Source organism: Panthera leo, chromosome D1, assembly GCF_018350215.1.
Source record: "Panthera leo isolate Ple1 chromosome D1, P.leo_Ple1_pat1.1, whole genome shotgun sequence".
NCBI lineage: Eukaryota > Metazoa > Chordata > Mammalia > Carnivora > Felidae > Panthera > Panthera leo.
The window spans coordinates 11917202-11929750 of record NC_056688.1 but is presented as its reverse complement, the minus strand read 5'-3'; the positions used below and the strand labels follow the sequence as shown (position 1 = coordinate 11929750).

General features: G+C 39.8%; 1 protein-coding gene across 1 annotated transcript in view; it reads right to left on the bottom strand.

Moving 5' to 3' along the window:
• Positions 1 to 11775, bottom strand: part of HTR3B (5-hydroxytryptamine receptor 3B) — a 37811-nt gene extending 26036 nt beyond the window's left edge. The window contains 4 exon segments of the mRNA XM_042903982.1: positions 5719 to 5879; positions 8852 to 8965; positions 10229 to 10323; positions 11622 to 11775. Of these exon segments, the coding sequence (XP_042759916.1) occupies positions 5719 to 5879; positions 8852 to 8965; positions 10229 to 10323; positions 11622 to 11752 (501 nt within the window). The 5' untranslated portion in view covers positions 11753 to 11775.
• Between the last annotated feature and the right edge of the window lie 774 nt (positions 11776 to 12549).

Sequence of the window (12549 nt, the reverse complement as noted above, 5' to 3'; positions counted from 1 at the left end):
AAGATCACTGGTTGCCAGGTATTGGGGTTAGGGGGAAGTGAGTGGTGTTTTAAAAGGTGTTTCAGGGGCACCTGGGTGGCTTGGTCGGTTAAACGTCCAACTTCGGCTCAGGTCATGATCTCACGGTCCGTGAGTTCGAGCCCCGCATCGGGCTCTGTGCTGACAGCTCAGAGCCTGGAGCCTATTTCAGATTCTGTGTCTCCCTCTCTCTCTGACCCTCCCCTGTTCATGCTCTGTCTCTCTCTGTCTCAAAAATAAATAAACGTTAAAAAAAATTAAAATAAAATAAAAAATAAAAGGTGTTTCAGAGTGCCTGGGTGGCTCAGTCGGTTCAATGTCCAATTTTGGCTCAAGTCATGATCTCACAGTTTGTGAATTTGAGCCCTGCGTCAGGTTCTGTGCCGACAGCTCAGAGCCTGGAACCTGCTTCGGATTCTGTGTCTCCCTCTCTCTCTGCCCCTCCTCAGCTCATGTGTGCTCATGTGTGCTTGCTGTCTCTCAAAAATAAATAAACACTTAAAAAAAATAAAAAAATAAAAAGATGTTTCATTTTATGTAACTTATATCTCAATTTTAAGATGCTCAAAATCTTGTACAATACAGTTAAAGCAGTGCTTAGAGGGAAATTTACGGCCACAATTACTAAAATTAAAAAGAAAAAAGGTTTAAAATCAAAGCTCTAAGCTTCCACTTTAAGAAACTAAGTAAAGAAAAACAAATTAAATGTAAGTAGAAGAAAGAAAACAAATAAAGAGCAGATATCAATGAAATAAAAAACAATAGATAAAATTCAAAGCCAATATTTGGTTCTTTGAAAAAAAAAATAAGTAAAACTGATAAAGTTTTCACAATATTGATTAAGGGAAAATAAAAGAAAACACAAATTACCAACATGAGGAATGAAAAAGGCAATATTGTAAACGAATGAATATGACAACTTGGATAAAATAAATCCCTTTAAAAATACAAACTACTAAAAGTCACACAAGAAGAAATAGGAAATATAAACATTCTTACATATGTTAACTAAATTGAACTCACACTTGTTTTTGAGAGAGAGAGGGAGGGAGGGAGCAAGCGAGAGTGGGGGGCGGGGCAGAGTGAAAGAGAGAGAATCTTAAGCAGTCTCCATGCTCAGTGAGGAGCCTGAATCAGGGTTCAATCCCATGACCGTGGGATCATGATCTGAGCTGAAATCAAGAGTCCGAGACTCAGTCAACTGAGCCATCCAGGCACCCACGAATTCACATTTCAATATCTTCTCACAAAGAAAATTCCAATCCTAGATGGTTTTACTGGTGAATTCTATCAAACATTAAGAAAGAAAAACATACGGGCACCTGAGGGGCTTAATCGGTTAAGCAGCAGACTCTTGATTTCAGCTCAGGTCATGATCTCATGGTTGGTGGGATCGAGCCCCACATCAGGCTCCACACTGACAGGGAGTGGAGCCTGCTTCTGATTCTCTCTCTCTCCCTCTCTCTCTATTCCTCCCCTGCTTGCACTTGTTCTCTCTTGAATAAATAAACTCAAAAAAATTTTTTTAAAAGAAAGAAAAATATCCACATTAAACAACTCCTTCAGAAAATTGAAGCAGAAACATTTTTTAACTAGTTTTTTTAAGGCCAACATAACCCTGGTATCAAAACCAGACATGCACATTACAAGAAATAAAAACTGCTGCCCAATACTCCTCATTAACATAGACACAACCTATATTAAGTAGGAATTTAAATCCAGAAATATAGAAAAAGGATAACATATCAAGATTAAATGGGGTTTATCCTAGGAATGCAAGGATGATTAACATTTGAAAATCGAAATAATTTACCCTAGTAACTGCATAAAACAGAAAAGTTATCTGCTCTCCAAATAGATGGAGAAAAAACATTTGATGTAATTCAATATGTAGTCATGATTAAAAAAAACAAAACAAAACTCTCAGTGTACAAGAAATAGGAAGGAACTTCCTCAACCTGATAATGAACATCTATGAAAAAGCTATAGCTAATAACATCATACCTAATGGTGAAAAATTTTCCCCTGAGAATGGGAATAAACAAGGATGTCTGCTCTCACCGTTTCTGTTAATGTTGTAGAAGTCTTAGGCAGTACAATTTGGCAATGAAAAAATAAAGAGCATAAACAGATCAGAAAGGAAGAAGTAAAACCATGTGCAGATGACATGATTGTGTATGTAGACAACATTAATCTACAAAAAAACTACTAGAATAAGTAAATTTAGTAAGGCATACAAAGTCAACATGCAAAATTCCTATTTCTCTATAATAACAAATAGAAAATTAAAAAATTTCAAGTAACATTTATAGCAGCATCAAAAATACTTTGGGATACATTTAATAGAAGTATGTGTAAAGGTTCTACACTGAAAATTATAAAACACTGTTGAAGACCCAAATAAATGGAACAACATAATATATTCAAGGACTAGAATAATATTTAATATTATTAAAATGTTAATTCTTCCATAAATTACTCTGTAGATGCCATATCATTCTAAACAAACTCCCAGCAGTTTTTTTAAAAAATAGAAACTGACGAGCTGAGTATAAAATTTATGTAGAAATGCAAAGGTCCTAAAAAAGCTATCTCAGAAATGAAGAACAAAGTCCAAGGACTTACACTGCCTGATTTCAAGAGAAAGAGCCTGACACTTATCAGTCAATTTAATTTTCAATCAAGGCATCGAGCAATTCAATGGGGGAAAAAACAAGGCTGAAACAACTCCTGTTTAAATGCAAAAACCCAAACCAAACCAAAACACAAAAACAATGATAAAAACCTTGATCGATATCATACACCATCACAAAGATTAATTCTTAATAGATCACAGAACTAAAGGTAAGGAGCTGTAAATCTTCTGACAGGAAATACAGGAAAATGATGTCTGTGAACTTGGAGTAGCGAAGACGTCCTAGGACCTAGAAAGCACTAACCACAACTAACGAGCTGGTTTATTTTTTTTTTTAATTTTTTTTTAACGTTTATTCATTTTTGAGAGACAGAGCATGAGCGGGGAAGAGAGAGGGAGACACAGAATCCGAAGCTGGCTCCAGGCTCCAAGCCGTCAGCACAGAGCCTGACGCGGGGCTCAAACTCACGAACCATGAGATCATGACCCGAGCCGAAGTCGGACGCTCAACCAACCGAGCCACCCAGGCGCCCCCTAACGAGCTGGTTTAAAATGGACTCCATTAGGGGCACCTGGGTGGCTCAGTCAGTTAAGTGCCCCACTCTTCGTTTCGGCTCAGGTCATGATCTCACAATTTTTGAGTTCCAGCCCCACCTCGGGCTCACTGCTTGTTGTCAGACTGCGCAGACATTGCTTCGGATCCTCTGGTGTCCTCTTGCACTACCTCTCTCAAAAGTAAATAACAAAATTTTAAAAAAACGAAAGAAGAAGAGAAAAACTACTGATATACACAACATGAGTGAACCTCAAAAACATGATGCCGAGTGAAAAACTCCAGACACAATAGAGGACAACACAATAAAATTTCATGCAACGAAATTCTAGAACTGGCAAAAATAATCTCTGGTGAAAGAAATCAGAACAGCAGTTGTCTCTGTGGGTAGAGGGGATGGGAACTGACTGGGCAGGCAGGCAATGAGGGACCCTCCTGGGGCGATGGAAAGGTTTGTTATATTGACAGGGGTGTGGATTCTTTGGGTACACCCAATTACCAGAACTCATTGGACTGTGCACTTAAGATCCGTGCATTTCCACATATGTATGTCATACCTTAATTAGAAAAAAAGTTTGAGCAGTAACTTGAAAAAAATATTAAACTATATTAACAAACAAGCTCAGTAAGGTCTGCTCATAAGAAAAATCAAAATAAATCTGGGACCTATTGATAATGGAAATTTTGTAATTAAGAAGAGAGAGGAGCAGGGGTAAGCCACCATTTACTGAGGGTGTACTGAGACCTCTGCTAACTGCTTTCCATGAATTCTCTCATTTGATTCCTGCAACAACCCACTCTTTAGATATAGAAGGAGAGACAGTTTTATACACAAACTTCCGTCACCATCCTTATCAAACACGTTAGGTATAAACTCAAGACACCAGGGCACTTTTTTCTTTTCCTCAATTTCAGCCAATAAGTGGTAGATGTAGGGGAGCCTGGGTGGCTCAGTTAGACGTCCGACTTCGGCTCAGGTCATGATCTCACAGTTTGTGAGTTCAAGCCTCTCATTGGGCTCTGTGCTGACAGCTCAGAGCGTGAAGACTGCTTCGAATTCTGTGTCTCCCTCTCTCTCTGCCCCTCTCCCACTCGTGCTCTCTCTCTCTCAAAAGTAACATTAAAATTTTCTTTTAAATAAGTGGTAGATGTTTTCTTAAATCTACCACGGTCACTAAAAAACATGAGCCATGGGAAAAAAACATACCTATTACTATTTTTGGTGTCAGCAAACTCATAAAATATGTACACTGATCTATGACCACCATTCTTTTTTTTTTAATTTAATTAATTAATCCACACCAAAGTTAGTTAGCATATAGTGCAATAGTGATTTCAGAAGTAGATTTCAGTGATTCATCTCCTATGTATAACACTCAGGGCTCATGCCAACAAGTGTCTTCCTTAATGCCCCTTGCCCATTTAGCCCATCCCCCACCCACAACCCCTCCAGCAACCCTCAGTTTGTTCTCTGTATTCAAGAGTCTCTTACATTTTGTCCCCCTCCTTGTTTTTATATTATTTTTGCTTCCCTTCCCTTATGGTCATCTGTTTTGTATCTTAAATTCCACACACAAGTGAAGTCATATGATATTTGTCTTTCTCTGACTAATTTTGCTTAGCATAATACCCTCTAGTTCCATCCACGTAGTTGCAAATGGCAAGATTTCATTCTTTTTGATTTCCGAGTAATACTCCATTGTATATATATACCACATCTTCTTTATCCATTCATCCGTCAGTGGACATTTGAGTTCTTTCCATACTTTGGCTATTGTATGACTATAATTCTTAAAACCTCTTGGGGCGCCTACGTGGCTCAGTCAAGTGTTTGACTTCAGCTCAGGTCATGACCTCACCGTTTGTGAGTTCAAGCACTACGTTGGGTTCTGTGCTGACAGCTTAGAGCCTGGAGCCTGCTTTGGATTCTGTGCCTCCCTTTCTCTGTCCCTCCCAACTCACACTCTGTCTCTCTCTCTCTCAAAAATAAATAAACATTACAAAAATTAAAACAAAACTCTTAATTCCATGAAACTCCTATTTCTAGACTATCTGCGTCTCAGCTTGCAAGTTGGGGACTAGAAAGCATGTGTCTAATAAGTATTTTATCTCACACTTACTGCTAACATGAGTCTAGTGCAACTTCCCTACCAGCTCAACTGGAGTCTTTTTTTTTTTTTTTTTTTTTTAAATTTTTTTTTCAACGTTTTTTTATTTATTTGTGGGACAGAGAGAGACAGAGCATGAACGGGGGAGGGACAGAGAGAGAGGGAGACACAGAATCGGAAACAGGCTCCAGGCTCTGAGCCATCAGCCCAGAGCCTGACGCGGGGCTCGAACTCACGGACCGTGAGATCGTGACCTGGCTGAAGTCGGACGCTTAACCGACTGCGCCACCCAGGCACCCCTCAACTGGAGTCTTAAGAATAAAACATCTCCTAGACTCCTGCGTAAATAGCAGGTAGTTTTACTAAAGGGTAACATGAATCAGAAAGGGTAAGATGGTCCTTACCACATCCAATACGGCATGGACAAATACATCCAGGTATACCGTGGTGGCCTTAGTCTGATCATGAACTGGTCTCACTTTCTTGTGATATTTCTGTAATAGCTGCTTGGTAAGACGATATAGAGTAGAATTCCTGGGATGAGGTGTATCTGTGACTAGGATTTCTGAAAAACAAAACTTAGCATCTTAGCATCTTTACAAGATTTCAGACAGTTCAGGACTTGGTGGTTCCTAACAGAACATAGTTTTCAGCTTACCCCAATCTGCTTAAATTCATAGCCAGCTGGTGGGCTTTCTGGCAGACACTTATTTAAAGCAAGCTGATGGTCTAACTGCCCAGTAGAGAAATCTCACTGTAAAGATAAATACACCAACCTGATCTCCAAGGATCTGAACTTCACCTACAATTGTTTTCACAGCAGTCTTGCGTCTTGGAGACAGAATCCTTTATTTCTGTATCACCCCCACCTACACCTACATAGAAAAAAACCTTCCTATACACTCAGCCACAAGTTATGTCCTAATTGGGTTTTTCTTTTGATTTTCCATTCACAATTCAACGGTTAAGTAGAAAATCCAAGCAGGAACATGGACAAACCAATGGACCCAAAGATCTGTGTGGATTCCTCAATAATGGGATAAATGAGATTATAATTCACACCTTTCTTCTCAAAAAAAAAAAAAATCTCTTTTTGCACTCAACTGTCTATAAAACATGCTTGTCAGAAAATGAGATCTCTGCTTTGGGAAAAAATTCTTTCTGGTTCCAGAGAACAACCATTTTCTATGACCTGGGAATCCTGATTTGCAGAGGAGCAGTGATTGGTGTTGAGGCAGGGGAGGCCAGGGGAAAGGAAGCCCGGGAAGCGAGCACCAACAATTGGAAGTGACAAATTTGCGAGGGCTTCCTCTGAATTGCAAAAAGATATTTTGCTCACAAGCTCTGCCAGCTCCTGGGGGATTCAAAGCTTCGCTAAGTCATTGGACTGAAGCAAATTGCACACCTCCTGCCACAGTGCGTGAGTGAAATCTATCTGTCGTGTCCTGTGCGTGAATTCACCTCGCCTCTCAGTGGTTTTGATGGTTATTTTGATGAGCCGCTGAAGGTGTGCAGGGTCCAGCAGGAAACTGTAAATGAGATCTCTTCTCTCTGTGCGACAGTCCTGTTTCTACCCGTTTCTTTATGAATGATGTCGTGTCACTCGCCGCCATGGGCAGCAATTTCTATGATTTATCAATGTCAGTGTGACCAAAATGCTAACAACGATGCTGGGGGTGCAACTGCAGACTCGTTGTGGGCAGTGGAATATTCACTTTCATTACCACCAGAGCTGCAAAGCTAATGAGCAGTTTAACTTCCTAACAGTTCACCCAGGAAGACGCCTAAAATGGCATCAGCTATTCAGGCATGCAGGACTAAGGCAGGTGGCTTGCATCAGGCGTCATTTTTAAGGTTTTTGTGAACTGTGATTGTCAAAAAAATGTGCTGTGAACCTCTCCACCTGAGACCATTTCTTGCTGTTGTACCCCAGGGGAGAGAAGTCAGGTGCATAAAAGCAAAGCTGGTTTGGCGCTTTTCCCGTGAACTTTGCTTTGGGCAACTTCACTTTCACCTCGCTTGGAAGCTCCCAATTCAAGTCCCAGTCGGGGAAGTACTGAAATGTGCGTGTTCCAATACAGGAAACTATCGGAGATAGAGTGAAAGCATAATTCTGAGAAATGAATGTGTTTTCCCTACACCCTCTGCCCATAAAGACCCAAATTTTCCCTCTGCTATCTTTTCTAGGAAACAATCCATAGATACCCTATAGAATAACATAAGTTTCCAGAACATGTCAAAGTCTTTGGGTAAACAGAGAAAGTTCTGGAATCTAGAACTAGGAACAATAGAGAAACAAGCAATGATAGGAAGAAAAATAAGAAGGAAATGAAAATATGCTGAAATAAACTATAAGGGCAGAGTTCTTTGTTCAAAACAGGAAGAAATAATAAATTACATTTCTACTATGAATGCAAATTTGCCTGAGGAGAAAGATCAATTACAAGAGAGAGATTAAGGATTTAAGTGACCATTAATTAACAGTAAATTATGCCCCCTTGAAAGCTAATGTGACATTCACACAAGCACTAAATGACTCAGTTCAGTGATGTTTCAACAGAGCTGGTGGAAATGATCCACAGACCCAGGAAAGATTCCTTGTTAGCACTGCCTCTGTGGATGCTAATAATTTATTTGTAAGATTTCTGGAAAGTAGAATGTGTTAGGGGACTGAGCTATGAAGCACTTTTAGGTGAAGAGAGATTTTTTTTTAAGGTAAGAATACAATAGAATTATTCGTTTTCCTTGTTTTAACAAATTACTCTCACACCTATCTTAAAGTGTTCTGGGCACTCTGATGAAAAGGGATGTTCTTGCTTTAGTGAGGATGTCATGTCTAGGATTATTAAAAAAGAAAAGAGTTATACATCTATCTGAGGGGTTACAAGGAAATTCAGATTTAGGTGTGTGGTCTGTTGAATTCCCAAATCTGACTGAATATGTGCCATATGCCAGGCACTGTGCTAAGAGCAATTGACATGGATTATCTCATTTGGCTTTTACAGCAGCCTTATGACATAGGTACCCTACAGCCCGATGCAGAGTCACTTTGCTACAGGTAAGGGACTACAGGCTCAGTGAGGTTAGTACCACCCAAAGTCCCACAGCTTGCAAATGAAGAGGTTGGAATTTAAGCACAAGTTATCTGGATCCAAAGCCCAAGCTCTTAAGCATGACACTACACTGACCTGACTCCCCCAAAATATTAGGGATAGCAGTGAGTAACCCTTCAAAAGGAAGACTGACATGTTGCATGGTGTGCATGACCGGGTAGAAACAGCCCGCTGTTATTTTCTGTGTGTGTGTGTGTGTGTGTGTGTGTGTGTGTGTGTGTGTTTAGGTCAAAAGTATCTTACATTTGCATTGCACCCTACAATTTCACAATGTTATCTTATTAGATCTTCACAAATATACAAGAGAAACATTTAACTTACAGGAAAACTGAATCTCTAAGAGACTAACTGGCTTCTTCAGAGTTACATGGCTGGTGAGTAGTGGAGTAGGAACCAAACAGGTCTCCTAACCTGGGCCTCTTACCCCAGCACACATCACCTCCAGGCAGTGGCCTTGAATTGGTGGTTGGTTCAGTGCTCTTGCATTTACAAATCATCTTGATATTAACCCAGCAAAGATTCCAAAGGGCAGATTTTTCTGCAACACATGTTCCCAGTATGATTTTTAGTCAAGTACGGATTACTAGACACCATTAAAACACATTTTCTGTCACATTTAGAACAAAAATCAAGCATAATACTACACATTAGAAAGAGATATCGTTAAGAACAATTTCTTTCTTTTCCTTACCTTCTATCCTTCTATCTTACTTAGCTTAATGTTTACAATTATTTTCTGCTAAGAAACTCATCTGGCATTTAATGAAATTTCCTATTTTCATTTTTATAATTAAATAATTATTTTATCCTTGAAGTTCAACATTCAGGATTTTTATACTTTAAGGCTAAGTGGCTATTTTTCTTCTCTACCCAAGAAACACTCATTTCCAGCTGCTTTGCTACCAAATTCCTTCCTCATTGCCATAAATGACGGATTCCACTTCCAGTTATATTTTAAAACATGGAAATTCCTAGATGTGAGTTCCACAAGACCCCTCAAAAAAGTGGGGTGTTGGGAAACACCAGCCTAAGTGATCTGCTTGATCTGTATGTGTCTTTAAGAATCCATTGTATCCGAACTCTAATGGCCCAATTCAGTGTTGTTAATACTGGAACCATAAAAGTGTAGTTCGGTTCCAGAAATATGGAAAAATATTTTAGTTTCTAAAGCATTTTAAGGGGAACTGTACACTTAAAACACGCAAGTTCATAGTGTTTGTCTTTTGAGATATACTCATTATCTATACAGACTTTGTACAGCTGGATGAAACCCTTAATATCAAAATGATATCCGGGCATCTATAGCCATGCTGGATCCAAGAGACTCTTTCTGTGGTCTACTAAAAGCTTACAATGAAGCCAAGACCATTTTGGATAATAAAAATGTATTATTCAGACATAAAAGCAAATCTGAAAAAGAATGCCCCAGACTATCAATGTAAATTGCTGCCAAGAAAGCCTGATTTCTAGAGAAACAGGGGCTTATCAAACAGTTTTAACATTTCAGAGCATATTAAAGCTGCCTGTACAAAGCCCCACTGTGGGCCTCTGTGTGTATGTATACATGTAGATAAAGATACAGATGTGGATATACATATACATATACGTATACATACACATATACATATACATATCTATCATCGTAGGTCTCCATGTAGCTTCAGAGGACTAGGCGTTGTACAGATGATAAATAAAAACAAACACTTGAAAAGAGTTATACAGCACAATGTAGACAAATATCATCTCTCGCTCCTAAGAGTTAATACTCAATGCCTTAAATAAAATCATTACAAGGACCCACCTGAGGCAGCCACCGGGATGAATGGCTCCACAGAGGAGCCATTGCACCTGCCGTTGTTCCCGGGCACATCCCAAAGAGAAGAAACGTAGACTTGCCTATGGGACGGAATACCACTCAATTTTTCCCAAAGGGGCCCCTCTTCACTCCGTTCTTTGCTGTTTGCCAGTTTATGCTGTCCTCGCCGGTGCTATTTTGTAAACATTGAACAGGACCAAAGGCGCCGCCAGCACCACACAATGTTTCAGAATTGATGCCACAGCAATACCCCTTAACTTCTCCATTTGGTTCTGCCCCAGCATCAGATCGTGGCCAACATTTCAATTTCCCTGACAAGAGATAGCTAAGTGAAAAATGTAATCTAAGAGGAGCCCCTGAGGGGACATTCCACACTAATATGGTTTCCTTTACAGCCTTTACCTAAGGCGATGATCTTGCTGACATTCAGGACACTAATTTCATTAATAATTGAGACCTAAATAGCTGTTCTAAACCAGACTTATGCAGGAGCATCTTCAGCATTTGACAATGGCTATTGGACTCTTGAATCACACAAAGCTAATGGAACCCTGTTATTGCCTAATCAAGAACAGCTGCTAACAATACAGTGGGGAAAGTGCACTCTGTCTTTCCTGAGCTCCTTTAATTAAAAGAAACGTTGATGTTTGATAAATGGGGGTGCTTCTTAAATTGTCACTGAGTATACAATCCAGAAAGTAAACCATGTATGAGAGGATCCTTCTAGGCTGATTGAAGATGAGGGCTACGAAAGCTGGACATCATGTGATAAATTTTTTCTTTCATCTTTTCACTGAGCACCCATACTCTTCATTATGAAGGAGAAAGAGACCTAATTCCATATGATTCTATCTGCCACTGGTAGACCCCTAGATGCTCTAGAAACAAAACTGAATTTCATACCATTTCCAACATCTATCTGCTTTTTACTACGAGTGGGATTGTAGAGGCATAGGATTGAGATGAGTTTCACCGAGCAAACCGAGGGGAGAAATACATACCTGATCCCTGTTCTGCTAATTTATCTAGTCCCTTTGTTTACAATCTGTGAAGCTGTCTCCTTAATTTTCATCTACCAATAAAACGTAGCCCGACTGACTCCCTACTGTTGGTGACAGGAGTTACAAATATGGAAAGGGAGGAAACTAGGATGAACCCTGAGGCGTTGAGTTGGTTTTGGAGGCATCAGTGTGAACTTGTGGTTTTCAATACATGTGGCTACATATAAAAATAAACACAGATGTCAATGTGTGTGTACAGATGTTAATACATACTTGTATCCCAAGCTCTGTGCACTGGTGAGTCTGGGAGCCAGGACACCCCAGTAGCAATGAGTATACCCGACACCCCGATCTTAGTTTCTAAATAACACACTTACCTAAAAGGAAGACATGGAGCTGAACAGGGGATGTGTGAGAAGACCCAAGAACATCTTGTTGCGTCACAAAGTAAAGAAGTGTTAAAAGAATGACAAGGAGGGGCACCTGGATGGCTCAGTCGGTTGAGCATCCGTCTTGGGCTCAGGTCATGATCTCGTGGTTTGTGGGTTCGAGCCCCGCGTCGGGCTCTGTGCTGACAGCTCGGAGCCTGGAGCTGTTTCAGATTCTGCGTCTCCCTCTCTCGCTCAAAAATAAACATTAAAAAATAATTAAAAAATAAAAGAATGATAGAGACATGTTAAAAGGGCATAGTTAGTTGAAGGATCTCCCAAAATAAAATACAAATCCACAGGGTGCTTGAGAGGCTCAGTCAGTTAAGCGTCTGACTTCAGCTCAGGTCATGATCTTGTGATCGGCAGGTTTGAGCCCCACGTCAGGCTCTGTGCTGACAGCTCGGAGCCTGGAGCCTGCTTCAGATTCTGTGTCTCCCTCTCTCTCTGCCCCTCCCCCGCTCATTCTCTCTCTCTCTCTCTCTCTCTCTCTCTCTCTCTCAAAAATAAACATTAAAAAATTAAAAAAAAAAAAGAATCCACAAGTCCATGCTGATTTAAATAAATGAATGAAATGAAGACTTTTCCTTAAGTTAGAATGCCAACTAATACATGTAGAAGGAATGTCAGAATCTTCATAGTCATAATTCACTCAAAAAACATCAGTGGCTGATAAAACCTAGCTGGCGAAAGTTTGATGAAAAACAGGACACTTACACAACATACTTATTAATCAGAATGAGTAAAAAAAAAAAACCAAAAAAAAAACCAAAACTTTCCGTGGAGAAATCTGGCAGACAACACGTTAATCAAATGATGAAAATTAACGTTACCAATCACGGGAGTTGTGTGCCATGAGATAGGAGGGACTGAGAAG